We start from the raw sequence: 19,035 nt of genomic DNA, 5'->3' as shown, positions 1-19,035 counted from the left end.
AGGCATCTTAATTTCAACATAGAATTATAAGACATGGATCTCACCTGATGAATTCTTTTATCTATAACTCGATGGATATAGATGAAGGATATGAATCAGTTAAAATGCTGCATGCAGTTGATCATGTTTGAACTACCTTATGTTATCTTTAAATCTAGTCCTATTTACAGGGATTAGATCAAGTTCATATATATAACTTTTATGAATTAATATTGCAGAACTGGGTTCCCCAGCTCCAACCCTGCAGGCCACCAAAAAAGGCAGGGATACTCATTACATATAATTTATCCCTTGTAAATGGGAATAGAGATGAAGATGATAGAAAAAAAAAATCATATGAGGAGAGAATGGAATATTGTTAAGACTTGGACCCCTACATATGAGGTATTCCTTGTTATGCAGGTGCAGAAACTTCTGTCTAGGGTCATTAAAGATTTTGTTTGAAAGGATTACCAGAATTTCATATTATTTGTATGTTTCATATGATATTTGTTTAGGGCATTTACGGTGATGTTACATAACCAGTGATTGAAGTCTCTTCATTATGTATATCTTTCTCTCATGCAAGTGAAATAAACAACAAAATTTCTTCTGAAATATTGTACCTTTACAATAACAGTGGAGAATGATAGAATTATCCATATTTTTCTTTGTCAAGAAATGTTGAATAAGATACACATATTTGCTTCGCTAATTTGATAAAGCCTTTAAGAAAGTGAAAAAACTAAAGTGATTACTTTCACTGATGAAGATCAGTTATGGACTTTGCTTGGCTTAATGACTTATAAGATTAATTTTGAAATAGATTTTGCTTTTTTGACCCAGTTTAGTTGAGGAAAGAAATTATAGAGTTACATTTCAGTAGGTACTGTGGATATGAAATGCTTAGATTATTAAGGGTATTATAAATGTGGTATTTTTTATGTTGAATATGTGTAGTTGTCAAATAGCTGATGAAAATTTTATCAACTTTTGCTCTAGAAAATGTGTATTTGGCAAATGAAGCCATGTCTAGTCATCTGCATACTGTACTCTATTGAGGAGCATTTCAAATAATTTGAATTTTGTCTTTTAGACTTGGGGAAGATTTTGTTTTTTAGGGGGATCTAATGTTAAGTAGATATAACAAATAAACAAAAATTATAATAGATGAATAAAGGTGGTATAGAATGAGTGTGAACAAGACAAGTTCAAAATGGATTGAGTGGAATAAGGTTTTAAAGATAATTGGTTGAAATGCAATTTGAGGAAGAATTTAGGCCAGGGGTTGGCAACATCTTGCCAAATGAGTGCCACTCATACTCTCAAGTCCCTCAGTGCATGACTGTTTCTTCCCAAATGTAGCATACAATATTATGTTTTAAAGTACATTTATTATGGTTATCATTGTTTATCTATACTGTTACATAAAGTTGGTTTATTAACAAAAATAAGGTAGTAATTGTAAATAATTCAAAGCTGTCCTTTTTTTAGTTCTAATCATTATTGTTATCATAACCATTACCTAGAAAAAAAACTGTGTGCCTCAAGAAAAAAAAATTCGTCATGTTCCACCTTTAGCATTTCATGTCCCACCTTTGGCATGCCAGTGTTGCCAATCTTTTATATAGGCAGTGATGGCTTCAGTAATGGAGGAGGATGAGTAGCATCAACAGCAAAATTGATGGTGATGGTGGAGTAAGAGTGTGATATGGGTAGAATATGATAAATCCATAATCCATGAACCCATGCAATGTATAGATTTTGGATATTTGTAGACTTTAAATGCTAATGGCCAAAGATTTTGCTCTTAACATATTGTAACCTTTGCAGATTCTTCTGTGTATCTAATGTAGGTTATGATGTGTATTTGATTATATCTATGTAAGTGAATAGTATATCAAACATCTGATGAACATTTATGAAAAGTATTTACTAGATATAAAAGCTTCAAGTTGGCAGTAATCTTAAATGTAAAGGATCAAAGTTTTTGGGAGTTTACAGGTGTTTTTATAATCTACCAGTATTAATGAATGCAAATGTGTAATTCTGCAGTGATTTTGATAAGAAACAAAAACCTTTTGATAACTTTGGTAAGGAAGCAAGGAAGGTATGATGATGATGGCAGAAGAGGATGCAATTGGTGACAATACTGAACTTTGGTAAAGAAGCAAGGAAGGTATGATGATGATGGCAGAAGAGGATGCAATTGATGACAATACTGAAAGAAAAAGACAGTGATGTTTATGGTGATGAAGGTATGGGGCAGTGGAAATGGAAGAGGAAATTAAGAATAACTGTAGAGAAGAAGCAGTAATTTTTTATCATGATAATATTAGAGACATTGATTGTGATGATAATGAAACAGGATGTGAAAAAGTGTTTATTTAGTCTTTGAAAATGTTTTCTGCAACATGAACTGTCATATTTTTGAACTGTAACACTTAATTTTGAGGAACATCCGTCTAAGAATGACATTATCTTGGATTGAAATATTCCTGAGAGCAACATCTGTGTGATTATTATTTACCCAACAGTGACATTTGCTTCAAAATAATGGCTGCCTGGAATTTACACCTTCCTGATTGTGGTCGTTACCTGGTAATGATGTATAAAGTTTAAAGTGAAAACTGAATTATCCTTCTTAAAAGGAGGAGCAGAAGGAGCCACTTTTCTTCAAAGCCTCGTTCAACTGCTCTTGGCACTACTTTGTTGAGGCGGGTAAAGGCGAGCAGTTTCTATAAAGATAAGGAACAAAGACATCAGAGGTGACTCCTCCACTACTATTATATATGATTCTAGAATATGATATTTCCATCATGGGAAGGTGTCTTAACTTGCATCCTGCTCAGTGATGGTTCCATACCTGTCAGTGGGTTCAAATAGTTCTGCATTTGTGAGGTTTTCAATATAGAATCTTGATTCATTTATGTTGTATGCCCAGTGAAGCACTGGTGCTGTTTCATTGTTTTCAAATATCCTCATTACTTCCATCTTAGTTTTTAGTGTTAGCCCCAAAATGGCCCTGTCCTGGAAATTCAGGGGATCCTCAGGATTGGAGTTTATCAGAAAATTAAGAAATGTTGGTGTTATCTGTTGTTAGGAAATATCAAAAAATTTAAGAAAATCAGGAAACCTGGTGAGTCATCCATACCTATTGCTGTATAGACTTTTGAATTTGGCATGCAGCGTGAGCTCAACATATTACTTATTTGTTGACTTTTGTGACTCACATACCTCATCTCTTCTCTTCTGCTACTAGTGGATTACTGATACACAAAGAAAATTCTCAGTGCTAACAGCTTAACATTCACCAATTCGTTATCACCAAAATTAGTGCCCCAAATACCAGCTCTGATTTTCCAGTGATTGATATGGGGCATAAGTCAAGGCTATTCATTTCCCAATCATGTTGAGTGGGTAACTGGGATACTAGGTTTCCTTCCTGGTACTAATTGTAGATGTCTGGGAAATAAGGCATTTCTACATTCTGTTAAAACACACATATCTATTTGAATGACAGTGGGAAAAGGCAACTCATATAAGTAAGGCTGGGCTTCTAACAGGGTCAGAGTTTGTACCTTATGGGTAACTGCAACTTGAGGATTTTACTCCATTGCTAAGTACAGTTGCTCATGACATAAGACACCTCTGCATGCCAATAAAGCATACCTTTGAATTTGACTGAGAGTTGGAAGAGGCAGTTATCACACTTATGGTAGGGATCTCCATACCATAAAACCTACAAATGTGGCTGTGGTTAACAGCTTTGTAGTCTTCTTCATAGAGTTCTTCACTAGTAAACAACTTGAAGCATGCTTTGGAGAAACCATAATCAATGGCAAAAAGAAGAAATCAAGTCCATGAATTCAAGAGATGTTTTCCCATGATGCTTTGAAGATATTGAAGTTGAAACAAGCAACATGCAACTATGCAAGTGTGAATATTAGTTCAGGATTAATGTAATTTGAGTGGTTAAAGTAAATTGCAAACTTACAAATTTGGTTCTTGTGAAATTAGTATAAATGAGGTCAGGTGTACCACACTGCTTGAATTCATTTTACCCAATGCATACCTTTCAGTCACCTAAATGGTCAGGATTTGATACCTCAAAGTCTTTGTTACTCCATCCTTCCATCTCCTTGATCTATCTGCACCCTTTGCTGTGTTTACTTCCTACTTGTAGAATGTTTTTGTCAATCTTTCTTTACACTATCCATCTATCTATATCTCTGATGCCTGTTCCAATTAGAACTCCCTCAAAGGGGTGGCTGCGGCAACAGAGTCTCTATAACTAAAGAACTCCAGTGCCGCTTCTTAGCTTTATTGCCTCACCCTTAACAGGCCACTGGCTGAGGGCAAGCCTGGTGTAGTGTTTGCAGAGGCTCCTACCTAATGTTCCTAATGATAACTTCTATCTAATGGTCCTACCTACTACTTCTACCTTATGTTTCTACCTAATAATCCTGCCTAAATGTTCCTACCTACTATTTCTACCTACTGCTCCTACCACTTTGCGAAAAGGCAGGGCTAGTGCATAGTGCTCACTGCAGGAAAATGTAGAGTTATGAAGAATGGGCTGTATGAGTCAAGTGTTGTCAAGTGTTACATATGACAAGGGGAAATTGTATGTTGTGGACAGAATGCCAGTAATCCATATGTTAGTGAGGCAGAAAGAAAAAAAAAGCTACCAGGGTCAGAGGATTGCAACTTGTCAACCACTAAACTGCTGACTCACTAAGAAGGTGTCATTAACCCTCCTGATACCCAGACAGGTAGTACTGGTAATATACCTTCCTGATCGTTAACTGCCAGCCAACTACTACCTACAATCTTTCTCTACACATCCTCTGTATATAACCTATTTTGACACATCCTTATCTGCCCTTTTAATCAGATGACACTTTCTGCCACACTTCCCTCTGACCTTTAACAGTCTTGTTGCTATAGAGCAGGGTTGTCCAACATCTGATGTAGGGGTCAACATCTGTGTTAAATTTTTTGTGATCAAACACATTATTATCCATAGCTTATGCTAATAATAAGTAAAGGTATTTGTATTTTTACAACAGCCTGATTCATCTATTGACCTCGCACTGATCAGTATTACCAGTTTTACAGGAACATGGTTGTTGTTGTATTGGAAATACCCTTTTTATAAATTTTACTTTAGTTTTATCATTGATTATATTTCTGTATATAGAAATTCATCCATGGGTTGTAGCTTAACCTGTTGCAGGCCTCTAGTTGGACAGCCTTTGTATAGATAATTCACACTGTATGACTCAGTAAAGCAATTTCTTCTTAGAAACATACAGGAGCACTGTTTCAAGTTGTAAATCGAAAAGTACCTTATGAGGTACAGTGTAACACCAGCATTGTCATTTTGGTAAATGTTAGTGGGCATTCATCATTTTTCATTTTGCAAATAGAGTAGAGGATGTAAACAGTTCAGGTAGTTAAGAGCCAATCAGCCTGTCTGAAGTCCGATTAGGCCATGCTGGGCCACCCCAGCCAGTTATTGAAAACTTGACTCTGATAGAAATAACATTCACCCTCTTATCACTTAACCCTGTAAGCCATATCAAACGGGCATATATACCAGTTACAGTACTAATATTCATCCTGCACGATAACTGTTTGATAATATAACATTTATCCTGCTTATAAACAGGGTTGAAGGGAAGAACTGACGGAGACCTCTGCCTGGCACAACCTGATCACAACCTTCCATCAGCCTAGGATTGATACCCACCTGGTAATCACATCTATTTTGGATTGGTACTTACCTAAGACTGGGCTCTCTTCCTTGGCTGAGCTTAGCTAAGGATGGAGGTATTCATTCTTTGGCAAATGTCACTTTAATGAGTGATTCTTATGGGAGTAGCATCTACCAAAGAAGGAAATCTAGCTAAGAGTGATGTATGTCCAGAAAAGGCATCACCCAAGAGTGACACATCTCTTAGAATAACAGGCTTATAAGAATTGCACCTTCATTGATGTGACATCCATTTAGCAATGTTTTATACACAGGAATGACAGTTATTTGGGAGAGACACCAACTTAAGTATGAATTCTACCCTGGAGTTACAGTTACCTCAGAATGATAACCTGATTTGTTTCATGAAAAAACATGTTCCCTATAGATTTACTGTTGATTCTGTAAAGAATGGAAAGCATTAGTGGTACACCTTGCTACTAGGCTGTTATGTACTACCATAATGAAATTTATAATCTTTGCTCACAATGTTGTAATTAGTATTGTAAGCAATTAGTGTTTCCAATATAAAGTAGCCAGTTTGGCATGTATGTTATCACTTTGATTAATTGAAATTTTGTTCCATGATTTGCCCTCTATTGTCACATACAATGATGCATAATGTTAAGGCATTCATGCTATTTAGTTGGTAACGTATTCATAGGGAAGATATAAAGAACTTCTTCAGGTTTCCCATCGATGTGAAATGATAAACTTTTGTTAATATTTGAATATGGAACGATAAGATATTCTTTGGCTAAACTTTTCCAGATTTTTTTTTCATTTCTGCCACTCTATATTCTAGCAGGATCCCATTCTTTATGGCAGCTTAGTAGCTGAAGCAGAACAGTGATATGGTCTTTTCTTGTGCAAGGTGCATTGTTGTGACTGTTTCCTGTTTTGGCAGGATGGCACAAAGGAGGAGGGCAAATACAAGAACAATGTCCTCATAACATCCAACAAAAAGAAACATGTGTTCCTCATTCGCTCTGCTAAGTTCCGAGAGCGAATAGAAGCAGCTGTAGCAGCAGCACAGAGAGCAGCAAAAATAGCCATGCAGAAGGAGGACATCGCCATATCTCGGTGAGGACCCTTGGAGATGAAGAGATAGAGGGAAAGGGATTTCAAAAATACTGGTTCGAGTAATGATTGTATTGGGGAGGATGAGGTCAGTGGGGGATTAAAGAAGACAGGAAGGATGATAGCGAGATGATTGAAGGAGGATGGTGAATGAGCATGGGAGGAAGAGTTGGTAGAGGACTAGGGCTAGTATGAGAAACAGGAAGCAAAGGAAAATGGAGGAAAATGACAAGAAGTGGCAATTGAGTTTTCTAGTTATGGAGACTCTGTTGCTATGGCCATCCCCATGAGGGAGTTTCAGTTGGAAATTGGCATCAGAGATATAGATAGATGCAAAGATAGATGACATGAAAAATAAAATGCAGTTGGAGTGGAGGACTAGGAAAGGTACACGTATGTGTTAGGGACGCAGCAAACTTGAAGGAAGACAAACTACAAGTGACCAGTCATGATAATGGCCTTAAAGATAGGGAATGTTAAACTCGTAGTGTATGTATAGAATCTTATTATTCTTTGTAACACTTATTTCTTGTTCATTATTCATCTGTCATATTTGACCTGTTATTGGTAGGCTGTATACAAATCTAGGCTTATCTCTTCTTGTTAGTTTCATCATGATAGCATCAGATAGCTTGATTTCCAAGTGCCCAGTAATCATCATGATAAGATTTCTCATATTAACAGTTTGACAATGAATCCTTATAAGTTATCATATGTAACAATTCTTTTATATCAAGTATGTATACATTGAACAGTGGTCTGTTCCTGTTTTTGTAGTATTCTGTAATTGCTGCGTTGCATAGTTGAGTATATCTATATATTCCCTTCATTATGAAGGTGTGTTCATATGTAGACACCACACTATCAGATGGGACTCTTCTTGTGCTTATGCATTAGTTCCATCTTTTTTTTTTATTCTACAGAACAGCAACAGCTCGTGGTAAAGCGGAACAAGCAGACATCTCAGCCGTCCATGCAAGGGACGACTCTGATGTCGCAAGGATCTTTGCTAAACAGTTCGCTCCAGACTTCCATCAACCAGGTATAGTGCACATCTTTACTGTAATGTGGCTTTGTTCGTTAATGTGGTTTCTGTTTGTATCTGAACACAAAATGCAGTACGTATATCTTTTTAAACTCCTGGAACATCTTATTGTCTTACACAGTAAATACATTTTACAACTGCTAATGTTGGTAAATCATTTGTATGCAGCTAGCAGCTGTTAAATCATATCTAAAAGAATGAAGTTAAAGTTTCTGAGGAATGTGATTATGTAGCATAGAAGACAACAGAATGAGAATATATATTATCAAACCTGCTGTTAGTAATACATCCTTCATGATTCAGAGGAAGCCATGCAGATAATGTCACTCTAGTCAGAAAGTAGAAAACAATTAGTTGTTCAATTTTGTAGTTGATGGCAGACAAATTATTTGTGAATTTTCTGGACTTATTAAAGTAAGAAGGTGTGCTGTCTGATCACCTAATGTTTTTAACTATGTTATTTCACAGGTGTGGATGTCATCAAGGCACAGATGGCAGCACGAGGGGGACAGACAGATGTGAGCAAACTACCACCAGTGCGTCCTCGGGATGAGAACTCTGGCCCAAGGTCAAAATCTTTACATGTGCGCGGTGGTGTTGATGACTATATGGCCCGCAGTGATGCTGGTGGTGCACAAGAACCAGACTCAATATCTCCTCCACCAGGTGGTGGTGGCCCAGGCTATACAAGCTTTGGAGCCGGTGAATCAACTGAAATAGGGGGGACATCGCGTCGTACCTCTGTTAATCCCACTGGTGGAGCTGCCACGGATGGTTCTTTACAACAAGTAAATCAGAGTGATGCCCTTATAGGCAACTCATTAGAACGTGGTCGCCCATCTAGTCGAATTCCAGGGAAGGGGGGTGGCAAGGGAGGACAGGAGTATAGCTTCTCATCTGCTATCATGAATGACCGTTTTGACCACTATAACAGACCTCCATCCCGTGCACAGTCACGTGATCGATCAGTGGACAGGTTTGCCTCCCGTGGGCAGACACCAGTGCCCTCAGATTTAATAAATCCAAGGTCTCGGGCACCTTCAGCCCAACGCACAGCTACCCAAGACTGGACACCAGATTCAGGGGTATATGAGGATGAGGCAGCAGTTCCAGTCAGCAGTGGTTCTAGACGATCATCTCGTCCAGCATCAATAATATCAGGAGAAGCGCCTCCACTCACTGGTAATGGGTCAGTTGGTGGAGGGTTTACGGTGCCATATACCATCCCATCGAGTCAACAGGAAGCTGAAAGTTTGCTCCGGCAACGTGCCTGTGGCCAGGAAATCCCTCCTTGCCCCCCAACACCTGGCCAGGGTACTGTTAAGCGCACAGAATCACTATACATCAACCCAATCGTGAGGCGTCAGGCTCAAGTTAAAGTAAGTTTTAGTCTGTTCTCCCTGATTCATAACTTGTGAATTTTGGCATAATTGTATTCATTCTTGCTTGCCTTCATCCATTTTCTGGACAGCATCACTAACCCCCGCTTCAGCGAGCTAGTACCAGGAAAACAGACAAAAAAGGCCACTTTCATTCACACTCAGTCTCTGTGTACGTGTAGGAAGAGAGGAAAGTGATTGGTTCTCAGTGAATGTAGGTTTGCGGCAGGGGTGTGTGATGTCTCCATGGATGTTTAATTTGTTTATGGATGGGGTTGTTAGGGAGGTGAATGCGAGAGTTTTGGAAAGAGGGGCAAGTATGAAGTCTGTTGTGGATGAGAGAGCTTGGGAAGTGAGTCAGTTGTTGTTCGCTGATGATACAGCGCTGGTGGCTGATTCATGTGAAAAACTGCAGAAGCTGGTGACTGAGTTTGGTAAAGTGTGTGAAAGAAGAAAGTTAAGAGTAAATGTGAATAAGAGCAAGGTTATTAGGTACAGTAGGGTTGAGGGTCAAGTCAATTGGGAGGTAAGTTTGAATGGAGAGAAACTGGAGGAAGTAAAGTGTTTTAGATATCTGGGAGTGGATCTGGCAGCGGATGGAACCATGGAAGCGGAAGTGAATCATAGGGTAGGGGAGGGGGCGAAAATTCTGGGAGCCTTGAAGAATGTGTGGAAGTCGAGAACATTATCTCTGAAAGCAAAAATAGGTATGTTTGAAGGAATAGTGGTTCCAGCAATGTTGTATGGCTGCAAGGCGTGGGCTATGGATAGAGTTGTGTGTAGGAGGGTGGATGTGCTGGAAATGAGATGTTTGAGGACAATATGTGGTGTGAGGTGGTTTGATCGAGTAAGTAATGTAAGGGTAAGAGAGATGTGTGGAAATAAAAAGAGTGTGGTTGAAAGAGCAGAAGAGGATGTTTTGAAATGGTTTGGTCACATGGAGAGAATGAGTGAGGAAAGATTGACCAAGAGAATATATGTGTCAGAGGTGGAGGGAATGAGGAGAAGTGGGAAACCAAATTGGAGGCCTGATAGACCTTTCTGTGGTATCCCCTGGCTGCTTCATATCATCATGTTCAGTCCATTGACAGCATGTCACCCTCTGTATACCATATAGCTCAAGTTCACTCTATCCCGTACATGCTTTTCGCTCTTCTTTGATCCTTCCGTTTCCAATTTGGTCTCCCCTTTCTGCTTTTCCCCTCCATTTGTGACATTTGTACCGCCATTGTCATTGTCTCCTCACTCACTCTTTCCATATGTCTGAGGCTTTCCAGCACACCCTCTTCAGGTATCTCAACCACACTCTTCTTATTACCTCATCTCTCTCTTATTTCTTACTCGATTAAACCACCTTACACTATGTATTGTCCTTATACATATAAATTCCAGCACATCTGCCCTTCTCTTTGTATTCTCATCTTTTGCCCATGCCTCGTATCCATACAGTAATGCTGAGACTACTATATGTTCAAGCATACCCATTTTTGCCCTTCCACCCTTCCAGATAACTTCTCTTCCACATTTCCTCTATGTCCCCAGAACCTTCACCCCTCACCTGCCCAACAACTCACTTCCATGGTTCCATTTGCTGCCATGACCACTCCCAGTATCTAATACATTGCACTTTCTTCAAATTTTCTCATTCATGTTCGCACCCCATCTGACCTGTCCCTCTTCTGTGTTAAACTAATAATGTTGTTTTTGTTTACATTTACTCTCAACTTCATCATTTCACATACCCCAAATTTAGGCACCAACTTCAACAGCATTTCACACAGGTATGCTATTGGTGCTATGTCATCAGCAAACAGCAACTGACTCACTTCCCAGGCTCCCCTCACCCATTGCAGGATGTATACTGCCCCTCTCAATGAGACCCTTGTATTTACTTCCCTCACCACCCCGTCAATAAACAGATTAAACAGCCATTGTGACATTATACACCCCTTCTGCATACCCACCTTTACCTGGAACCACTCACCCTCTTCTCTCTCTGTTGTCACACATGTCTTACACTCATGATTAAAACTTCTCACTTCTAGCAGCTTCTCCTTTGGAGCCACATCCATTTGCTGTCCAGAAAATCTCCTTAACCACTTCTCGACTTTATAATGGTGTATCTGCAACTGTTACATTCATTTTAAATGCATCAGTCCTGATTATTGTGGCTAATAGCCAAGAACTTGCTTATTTACAATCAAAATTTTTTAATGCTACTTATCTTTTATTAGAATTGCTATACTTTTTTTTGCATAACCGGTTATATGTACTGTATGATAAGTTTCATCTCGTATCCATCATTTTATTCCTTATTATCCCTCCTTTAACCCTGTCTAACAGACACCTAACACATTTAATTTTCCAATCTTCAACATAAAAACATAACTTTCATATTCTTAAACTCATTGTTTATTTTGTATTTCATTCAACTATAAGAATGAACATATCTTTCTGTGTGCAGTTACAGGTATCATGCTTGTATCTGAAATCACATGCACATTTTGTAGGAATATGTCTGCTGAACTGGGTCCCCATCTCCAACCTTGTAGACTGGAAGAATGGCTAAGACACCTTATTTTCTGAAATAGACTTGGTAATCTGCAGTACCAAGAAAATGATGTAATCATAAGATCCTGTGAGAAATTCATTTCACCATGCCATAAACACTGATAATTGTAATGTTTCCCTTAGGCGGCGCCAGCCCCAGCGTTAAAAAGGAAGAAGTCATTGCCTGAGGTTCAAGCAATGCCAGCAACTCTTATGTCACGGGAGGAGGCGGCGGTACTCAGCTCGGCCCAAAGACAACAGGTCCGTCGCCAGGCTGAGGAGGCTGAGCTGTATCGGGCCAACCCACTCCTCTACCTCACTAGTCCTGCGGTTCAGGTAAAACCATAGGATTTTGTATCTCTTTCCTCTATAAAACTAATCTTGGCTAGTTAGGAGAATGTTGTCTTTTGTCAATCACTTAGGTATTTTTTTGAGTTGCTCTCAGTTAAATTCAGTAATGTAGTGATTACACATTTGCAAGATGCTTACTTAAGAAAACATTCTTTAGTTGAGGACACTTCTCCATTATTCTTGCATTTGTTGCAGCCTGGATTGGTGTCAGGCTTGTACTATTATTTGTAGTTGACTGCACTTGATGTGAGTTTAGTTTGGCAAACTTTAAAGTCCTTTTACTGCAGCTTGGCAGCACATGTATTGTTTTATATCTTCATGACCAATTTGTCCTTTACTGTACATTTTCTGTCCATGTAATTGATAATTCATTTTAGTAAGAGAAATGATTAGGGCAGTTGGGAATCAGATGCAATGGAAGTATTTTTGTGAGGAAATAGTATGAATGGAGATGTTGGTTTCACTTCACAAAATAAATTAGTTGCGAAGTTAAAAAGAAAGGTCTCCATATGTGTGAAAGTCAGTGCATTGGCATATGAAGGAAATTTGGGGCCTAGGACCAACTTATTCATGCTCCTTCCATAACAGATCTTTGAAGAATGTAAAGAGTCCATAATTTTTTTCATTCTTGCTTGGTATGTCCCACGAGTGAGGTGGTGCCTAGAGCAGATACCCGAGTCTTAGAAATAAAAATCCTCCTTTGGCTCTTTCCTCTATTCCCCCTCTTATTAGCCTCCTGCAACATGTAGAAGATACATGGGCAGTCTTCTTTCTCATATTGGGCCGTGGGATGATTTTAAGAAGAGTCAGATCCTCTCATTATTAGGGGCTCCATGTCAGGCTATCAGGCCCTGAGGAAATGCAAGGAAAGTGGGACTCCATTTTCATAGCACATTATCAGGCCTTGGACTGATTTAAGGAAAATCGGATTTTAAAAAAAAGATTTCATTCCCCCCCCCCAAAAAAAACCCCAAATATTGGGCCCTAGGTTCTACCTCCCAACTTTATATGCCACCAAGTCTGTGTTTTACTTAAACACACTTTGCCTGTGTTGAGGATTTGTGCAGTCTGAGGTGTGCAAGCTGTAGGCTGCAGCTTCTTCAGCCTGATTTAGAGTAAACCTTGGAGTTACATAGCTCCTAATAGGTTTATCATGGTTATGCTTATACAGTATGCTGTGTTGGCCCTGTTTTCTTTTGGAACTTGCCTTTGTTTGCTACCTCATCTTCGTTTCCTCCCCTTTGCCCCACCTTGTACCATTCCTCCCTCCCCTTATTCCCTGTCTGTTCTTCTCTCATCTTTCTATTGTCTTTTTCTTCCTATTCCCTGTACCATTTATGAACTGCTATATATCCATTTTCTAAGGATATGGTTCATTAGTTTAACATTTATCTCTGGGTGGAAATGTTCCCCTCCCATATTACTTTCCAAATGAAGGAACAGAGGAAAGAACCATACGAATATCTTTTTCCTTCAAGGCTCAGTCAAGTGCTCAGGATGCTACCTCACTCCCGTGGGAAAAAGCAAACGTGTGAAAGGAAGAAAGTTTGGTATTGAATTTGAAACAGTGACGAAAAGAAGATTAACTGATTGATTATATTCAAAGGTGGATCTACACGTGGTTTTGATTTGTACATGTAAAATGTACCTCTGAAAATATATGTATTTTCTTTTGGTGTCTGTGCACAATAGATCACATGAAATGTAAAAGTGTGTTGAGAAGCATCCATAAACATTTAGCAAATAAGATCTTCCCATATCCATAGAATAAGATATATATATATATATATATATATATATATATATATATATATATATATATATATATATATATATATATAATTTTTTCCAAAAGAAGGAACAGAGAAGAGGGCCAGGTGAGGATATTCCCTCAAAGACCCAGTCCTCTGTTCTTAATGCTACCTCGCTATCGTGGGAAATGGCGAATAGTATGAAAAAAAAAATATATATATGTATATATATATATATATATATATATATATATATATATATATATATATATATATATATATATATATATTTTTCATATTTTTATTATACTTTGTCGCTGTCTCCCGCGTTTGCGAGGTAGCGATATATATATATATATATATATATATATATATATATATATATATATATATATATATATATATATATATATATATATATCCCTGGGGATAGGGGATTAAGAATACTTCCCACGTATTCCCTGCGTGTCGTAGAAGGCGAATAAAAGGGGAGGGAGCGGGGGGCTGGAAATCCTCCCCTCTCGTTTTTTTTTTTTTAAATTTCCAAAAGAAAGAACAGAGGGGGCCAGGTGAGGATATTCCAAAAAAGGCCCAGTCCTCTGTTCCTAACGCTACCTCGCTAATGCGGGAAATGGCGAAGTTTAAAAGAAAAAGAAAAAAAATATATATATGAGAGTTGGGGTGAGAGAGGATCATTAAATTTTAGGGAGAATAAAAAGATGTTCTGGAAGGAGGTAAATAAAGTGCGTAAGACAAGGGAGCAAATGGGAACTTCAGTGAAGGGCGCAAATGGGGAGGTGATAACAAGTAGTGGTGATGTGAGAAGGAGATGGAGTGAGTATTTTGAAGGTTTGTTGAATATGTTTGATGATAGAGTGGCAGATATAGGGTGTTTTGGTCGAGGTGGTGTGCAAAGTGAGAGGGTTAGGGAAAATGATTTGGTAAACAGAGAAGAGGTAGTAAAAGCTTTGCGGAAGATGAAAGCCGGCAAGGCAGCAGGTTTGGATGGTATTGCAGTGGAATTTATAAAAAAAGGGGGTGACTGTATTGTTGACTGGTTGGTAAGGTTATTTAATGTATGTATGACTCACGGTGAGGTGCCTGAGGATTGGCGGAATGCGTCCATAGTGCCATTGTACAAAGGCAAAGGGGATAAGAGTGAGTGCTCAAATTACAGAGGTATAAGTTTGTTGAGTATTCCTGGTAAATTATATGGGAGGGTATTGATTGAGAGGGTGAAGGCATGTACAGAGCATCAGATTGGGGTAGAGCAGTGTGGTTTCAGAAGTGGTAGAGGATGTGTGGATCAGGTGTTTGCTTTGAAGAATGTATGTGAGAAATACTTAGAAAAGCAAATGGATTTGTATGTAGCATTTATGGATCTGGAGAAGGCATATGATAGAGTTGATAGAGATGCTCTGTGGAAGGTATTAAGAATATATGGTGTGGGAGGCAAGTTGTTAGAAGCAGTGAAAAGTTTTTATCGAGGATGTAAGGCATGTGTACATGTAGGAAGAGAGGAAAGTGATTGGTTCGCAGTGAATGTAGGTTTGCGGCAGGGGTGTGTGATGTCTCCATGGTTGTTTAATTTGTTTATGGATGGGGTTGTTAGGGAGGTGAATGCAAGAGTTTTGGAAAGAGGGGCAAGTATGAAGTCTGTTGGGGATGAGAGAGCTTGGGAAGTGAGTCAGTTGTTGTTCGCTGATGATACAGCGCTGGTGGCTGATTCATGTGAGAAACTGCAGAAGCTGGTGACTGAGTTTGGTAAAGTGTGTGAAAGAAGAAAGTTAAGAGTAAATGTGAATAAGAGCAAGGTTATTAGGTACAGTAGGGTTGAGGGTCAAGTCAATTGGGAGGTGAGTTTGAATGGAGAAAAACTGGAGGAAGTGAAGTGGGAGTGGATCTGGCAGCGGATGGAACCATGGAAGCGGAAGTGGATCATAGGATGGGGGAGGGGGCGAAAATTCTGGGAGCCTTGAAGAATGTGTGGAAGTCGAGAACATTATCTCGGAAAGCAAAAATGGGTATGTTTGAAGGAATAGTGGCTCCAACAATGTTGTATGGTTGCGAGGCGTGGGCTATGGATAGAGTTGTGTGCAGGAGGATGGATGTGCTGGAAATGAGATGTTTGAGGACAATGTGTGGTGTGAGGTGGTTTGATCGAGTGAGTAACGTAAGGGTAAGAGAGATGTGTGGAAATAAAAAGAGCGTGGTTGAGAGAGCAGAAGAGGGTGTTTTGAAGTGGTTTGGGCACATGGAGAGAATGAGTGAGGAAAGATTAACCAAGAGGATATATGTGTCGGAGGTGGAGGGAACGAGGAGAAGAGGGAGACCAAATTGGAGGTGGAAAGATGGAGTGAAAAAGATTTTGTGTGATCGGGGCCTGAACATGCAGGAGGGTGAAAGGAGGGCAAGGAATAGAGTGAATTGGAGCGATGTGGTGTACCGGGGTTGACGTGCTGTCAGTGGATTGAATCAAGGCATGTGAAGCGTCTGGGGTAAACCATGGAAAGCTGTGTAGGTATGTATATTTGCGTGTGTGGACGTATGTATATACATGTGTATGGGGGGGGGTTGGGCCATTTCTTTCGTCTGTTTCCTTGCGCTACCTCGCAAATGCGGGAGACAGCGACAAAGTATAATAAAAAAAATAAAAATAAAAAAAAATATATATATATATATATATATATATATATATATATATATATATATATATATATATATATATAGGGGAGAAAGAATACTTCCCACGTATTCCCTGCGTGTCGTAGAAGGCGACTAAAAGGGGAGGGAGCGGGGGGCTGGAAATCCTCCCCTCTCATTTTTTTAATTTTCCAAAAGAAGGAACAGAGAATTGGGCCAGGTGAGGGTATTCCCTCAAAGGCCCAGGCCTCTGTTCTTAACGCTACCTCGCTAATGCGGGAAATGGCGAATAGTTTGAAAGAAAAGAGAAATATATATATATATTATTTTATTATTATTTTATTTTGCTTTGTCGCTGTCTCCCACATTAGCGAGGTAGCGCAAGGAAACAGACGAAAGAAGAATGGCCCAACCCACCCACATACACATGTATATACATACACGTCCACACACGCAAAAATATATACCTATACATCTCCACGTATACATATATATATACACACACAGACATATACACATATACACATTTACATAATGCATACTGTCTGCCTTTATTCATTCCCATTGCCACCCCGCCACACATGGAATAACAACCCCCTCCCCCCTCATGTGTGCGAGGTAGCGCTAGGAAAAGACAACAAAGGCCCCATTCGTTCATACTCAGTCTCTAGCTGTCATGTAATAATGCACCGAAACCAGAGCTCCCTTTCCACATCCAGGCCCCACAGAACTTTCCATGGTTTACGCCAGATGCTTCACATACCCCAGTTCAATCCATTGACATCATGTCGACCCCAGTATATCACTTTGTTCCAATTTACTATATTCCTTGCATGCCTTTCACCCTCCTGTATGTTCAGGCCCCGATCACTCAAAATCTTTTTCCTTCCATCCTTCCACCTCCAGTTTGGTCTCCCACTTCTTGTTCCTTCCACCTCTGACACATATATCCTCTTCGTCAATCTTTCCTCTCTCATTCTCTCCATGTGACCAAACCATTTCAATACACCCTCTTCTGCTCTCACAACCACACTCTTTTTATTACCACACATCTTTCTTACCCTTTCACTACTTATAATTACTTAGTTGATCAAACCACCTCACACCACATATTGTCCTCAAACATCTCATTTCCAACATATCCACCCTCCTCTGCACAACCCTATCCGTAGCCCATGCCTCACAACCATATAACATTGTTGGAACCACTATTCCTTCAAACATACCATTTTTGCTCTCGAGATTACGTTCTCGCCCTCCACACATTCTTCAACGCTCCCAGCACTTTTGCCCCCTCCCCCACCCTGTGACTCACTTCTGCTTCCATGGTTCCATCCACTGCCAAATCTACTCCCAGATATCTAAAACATTTCAGTTCCTCCAGTTTTTCTCCATTCAGACTTACCTCCCAATTTACGTGTCCCTCAACCCTACTGAACCAAATAACCTTGCTCTTATTCACATTTACTCTCAGCTTTCTTCTTTCACACACTTTACCAAACTCAGTCACCAACTTCTGCAGTTTCTCACATGAATTGGCTACCAGCGCTGTATCATCAGCGAACAACAACAGACTCACTTCCCAAGCCCTCTCATCCACAACAGACTGCATACTTACCCCTCTCTCCAAAACTCTTGCATTCACCTCTCTAACAACCCCATCCATAAACAAATTAAACAACCATGGAGACATCACGCACCCCTACCGCAAACCAACATTCACTGGAAATCAATCACGTTCCTCTCTTCCTACTCGTACACATGTTTTAATCCTCGATAAAAACTTATCTGCTTCTAGCTACTTACCTCCCAAACCATATATTCTTAACACCTTCCACAGAGCATCTCTATCAACTCTGTCATATGCTTCCTCCAGATCCATAAATGCTACCTACAAATCCATCTGTTTTTCTAGGTATTTCTTACATACATTCTTCAGAGCAAACACCTGATCCACACATCTTCTACCACTTCTGAAACCACACTGCTCTTTTCCAGTCGCTCATTCCTTTTAATCCTCGGGATAACTGGTAGACTTCAGTGCCGTTACTTAGCCTTTTATGCCTCTCCCATAACATGTCACTGGTAGAGGGCAACTCCAGCACAGTTTTTTCCAGAGGCAATGAGGCTCCAAAATTGTCAAAACTAAAAGTAACAATACACCTCAGGTGTTTGTCCAAATCTATTTCCCTGATGTAATTGGACAGCACCTCCCCCTTTAGTTCAACCCATAAGGGGTGTACTGACAAGATCACCTTCAGAAGACCTTGGCTACTCCAGTAAAACTAGAGTACTCTTCGAGGTGCTGAAACTCAATACTTTTCCCAGTTCCGATCTTCTTTACTTTCCACAGTAGCAGCACCTCCTACCTCATTGGTTAGGATGCTGCCACTGCACAGATACCAGTAAATAAATGTTTTTGCAAATTTACCAGCCCCACCCCCAGTAACTACCACTTTGGACAGTCACCCTGCTTGTTTGTCCCATCCCTTGCAATGC

At 39.5% G+C, this 19,035-nt stretch overlaps 1 protein-coding gene across 2 annotated transcripts in view; it reads left to right on the top strand.

Moving 5' to 3' along the window:
- jp (junctophilin) overlaps positions 1-19,035 on the top strand; it is a 182,480-nt gene that overhangs the window by 157,582 nt on the left and 5,863 nt on the right. For both annotated transcript variants that reach the window (XM_071674556.1, XM_071674555.1), the window contains exons 7-10: positions 6,645-6,820; positions 7,741-7,859; positions 8,331-9,241; positions 11,936-12,127. In XM_071674556.1, coding sequence (XP_071530657.1) covers positions 6,645-6,820; positions 7,741-7,859; positions 8,331-9,241; positions 11,936-12,127 — 1,398 coding nt within the window. The remainder of the gene's footprint in view (positions 1-6,644; positions 6,821-7,740; positions 7,860-8,330; positions 9,242-11,935; positions 12,128-19,035) is intronic.

Source organism: Panulirus ornatus, chromosome 20 (genome assembly GCF_036320965.1).
Source record: "Panulirus ornatus isolate Po-2019 chromosome 20, ASM3632096v1, whole genome shotgun sequence".
Lineage (NCBI taxonomy): Eukaryota > Metazoa > Arthropoda > Malacostraca > Decapoda > Palinuridae > Panulirus > Panulirus ornatus.
This window is presented reverse-complemented; position numbering and strand designations above follow the sequence as displayed.